General features: G+C 57.6%; 1 protein-coding gene across 1 annotated transcript; it reads left to right on the top strand.

Moving 5' to 3' along the window:
* The first annotated feature begins 372 nt into the window (after positions 1–372).
* LOC119315992 (PR domain zinc finger protein 8-like) lies at positions 373–2,834 on the top strand. Its single transcript, XM_037590404.1, has 5 exons — positions 373–706; positions 907–1,115; positions 1,601–1,691; positions 1,935–2,180; positions 2,364–2,834. Exons 1-5 carry the CDS (start codon positions 373–375, stop codon positions 2,621–2,623), a joined length of 1,140 nt encoding a protein of 379 aa, XP_037446301.1. The 3' UTR covers positions 2,624–2,834.
* The last annotated feature ends 318 nt before the right edge of the window (positions 2,835–3,152 follow it).

Genomic DNA, 3,152 nt, shown 5'->3' on the forward strand with positions numbered 1-3,152 from the left:
ATGCATGTGCATGCGTTCGTAGGGTTGAGTGTAAAGAAAAACAGTCTAGTAGCTTCTTTGCGAGAGGAAATCGTTTCGTATTTGCATGATTTTTAATCGAACTCGCTTTCCGCTTTCGATCAGCTCGAAAACTTTTGCACGCACCCGATGGGTCCGTAAACATCCGTCCACCGATGACGATGGAAAAGGCCAATCAAACGCAACGAATCACGAGGAACGGGCCAACATGCATCAACCCTTTTCCCCTTTACTCTTTTGCTCGCCCGTTTATTATCATTATTCCTTCTTTTCCCATTGACCGCTTGCCCGCTTCTTCCGAGCAAAAACACGATCCAAACCGCTTTGCATGGAGGCGCCGTCGCCCAAGTTGAAATGGACGCGGCTTTTGGTTTGGCGCATGCCACGAAAGCAGCGGCCCAGGGAGAAAGCCCGGCCTATTTAAGCCCCGGCGCCGGCCGCGTGGGAGGGAGGAGTGGCGAGGGCGAGGCCACATCACTCACTCCACTCCACGACTCCACTCCCGGCCACCTCACCCGGACGCCGCCCATGGCGCTCCAGAGCCGCCACCACCACCACGACGGCCGCCGCGTAGTAGCCCCGCCCGCTCTCCCGGACCGGGGCTGGGAGTGGGAGTGGGACTGGGAGGAGCTGGTGCGGTGCCAGCTCGGCGACGGCACTCATGGCGCGCTCCCGGGCTTGCCCTCGTGTAAGAAACCTACTCCTTCACTGCGTGCCATGCCACGCGCGCGAGACTGGTCTAGTCTACCGCCACACGCATACGCACGTCGGTACGTGCGTGCGTGCGTGCCCGTGATGGTGCTGACCTTGCGCGTGTGGCACTGTGGCTGGTCTAGTCTAGACCAACTCTAGAGGCATTGGCTGTGGGGTGTGGCGGTATTTACTGAGCCTTGGATGTTTGCGGCGCAGTAGGTGGCGGGGGGGAGGAGTCGCCGGTGTCGTCGTCGGAGGCGTCGACCGGCGGCGGCGGGGGCGGCTACCTGGAGGACGCCATCGCGCAGTGGGGCGACCGGAGCAAGCGGCAGAGGACGGCTGCGGGGGAGGGTCCGCCGCGGTGCCCGGCCATGGCAAGCGAGGACCTGCAGTGCCTTCTTCAGGTGAGCTCTCGCCCCACTCCCCATGGCCGATGATGATCTCTAGCGACGCAGTAGTAGGATTGTCCACTCGCCATGGCTCGGCGCTGGAGCTAGATGCTCGAGTATTCGCTAATCACTACTGAAAATTTTGCTGCATCATCACCTCATCAGCAACATTGGCCGTGCGACGAACATTGAAATTTTAACCCGAACCCTGAGTAGCTATTCTGCTTGCTTTATTATTATTAGGTGTCTGCTGTCACGTCGTCTAGAGTACACATATTCTCTAATTACTAATCCTGGGTAACTACTTTAGACAACAAGCACAGTAATTAAAGGTTGTAACCTCACCGTCACTGTCACGCTAATGGACACGAAAAAGAAAGTACTACTGGTTCAGTCGTGTCCGTGTCTCCTCGCAGAGAGCGGCATGCTGTCCTGCTCCACCCTTTCTCTAACCCGTCGTCTTGTGCTTGTCTCTTGCTCGGCACGGCGCAAAAACGCAGAGCTTCTGGGATCCCAGCAGCGGCGAGGGAGCGCTCCTCCATGACCTCAGCACCATGGCCCCGGCCCCGGAGACCAGCGGCTTTGTCTCAGGTGATGATCGCACGCCCTCTTTTTTCTTTCAGCTCATTTCGTCGCACACACACACGCACAGAGCTTAAGCTAGCACTACGTAGTACCACCGCACAGCAAAAATCCAATGAGAGCATTCATGATTCACTGGAAGCGCCATGTTCCGATGATCAACCAATACAGTTTGAGACGATGGCAGCGCGCGCTCTACTGTGATGACACTGTGTTCAATAACTGCTAAATGGAGCGGCGTTGTCTTTGCAGAGGAGGGCGCTGCATCGGGCAGGGGGCAGCGGCAGGGGGAGGGGGGCCGGAGCGCGGCAGCGGCAGCGGCAGCGGCAGCGGGGCAGGGAGAAGCTTGTGGAGCGGCGGCAGGGCCCCCGCCACCCTCCTCCGCCACGGCTGCTGCTGCTCCCCGGCCACCGCTGCAAAAGGCTACTGCAGGGCGCGGCAGCGGCAGCGGCAATAACTGCGGCCCGGCGTCCTCCTCGTCCTGCTCCTCGCTGGCAGGTGGGTGTGGGTGTGGCCGACCGGCGAGCAATTAGCACCCGCGCATGTGTGCAGCTGAGCCGCTGAACTGGCCCTGCGGCGCCAGGGGGTGGCCGGCTTCTAGGATGGGCCGCCATCTTTTTGTTTGACGTGGGTGGCAGGCTGACGACGGGTTTTTTTTTTCGTTCTTTCTTTCTGGCGCAGGGAGGAGGAAGGAGGGGGTGCTGTACCCGTTTGCCGTGGTGAAGCCGCTGGTGCTGGACGGCGACACGCTGAACGATGTTAACCGGAGGATCCTCAAGCGGCCGGCGAGGCCGGTGCGGCACCCCGTCGGCCAGTTCGCGTGCGGCCCCGTCGTGTCGTCGACTAACCGGCCGGGCCTGTCCGGGAAGGCGGTCGTCAGCCTCACCAAGATCAGGACCGGAGGGAAGGGCACCATTACCATCATCAGAACAAGAGGCTAGGCTGACTGAGGATGAAGCGGATGGGTTAGATGAATCGGACAGATATTCTATATTCTTGTGACCAAGATCGTCGTGAGAGTTAGTTCTCCTTGTAAATACATAGGTCTTTCCCTAACCTCTTTGAGAATAAGAAGCAACCTAGCATTGCAGTGTGTTTGGTTCGTGAAAATTAGAGATAGGAAACGGGAGTTAAAGCATCTACAGTTGAATACACCAAATCCGACTTCTCAAAAGCTCGTGAACGCGTCTGGACGCTTCAACGGAGAGTATTTAACAAAACACTACCACATTTCATGGAAACGTTCCTACAAACTATCACTTTACAAATTTGTTCCGAAAACTATCATTTTCTTACTAATCCTTGACTAAAAACTACCATGTCTGAAAAAAGCCTGATTTGCCTCTTTTAAACGCGTTTTTGACTGGTTGGGCCCACACGTAAGCGTTGACGTGGCACATTGCCGTCCCGGGGAGGAGCTAGTCATGGCCGCCGCCGCGCCCTGGCTCGAGCTCAGCCATGGTCGCGCCC

Source organism: Triticum dicoccoides, chromosome 6A (genome assembly GCF_002162155.2).
Source record: "Triticum dicoccoides isolate Atlit2015 ecotype Zavitan chromosome 6A, WEW_v2.0, whole genome shotgun sequence".
Taxonomy (NCBI): domain Eukaryota; kingdom Viridiplantae; phylum Streptophyta; class Magnoliopsida; order Poales; family Poaceae; genus Triticum; species Triticum dicoccoides.

What these genes read in the sequence shown, in the direction of transcription:
- LOC119315992 (XM_037590404.1), top strand. Translation starts at nt 373, where the DNA reads ATGGACGCGGCTTTTGGTTTGGCGCATGCCACGAAAGCAGCGGCCCAG. An exon ending in ACCTGCAGTGCCTTCTTCAG is followed by an intron (nt 1,116 to 1,600) that starts GTGAGCTCTCGC and finishes GCAAAAACGCAG; the next exon opens with AGCTTCTGGGATCCCAGCAG. An exon ending in GACCAGCGGCTTTGTCTCAG is followed by an intron (nt 1,692 to 1,934) that starts GTGATGATCGCA and finishes TTGTCTTTGCAG; the next exon opens with AGGAGGGCGCTGCATCGGGC.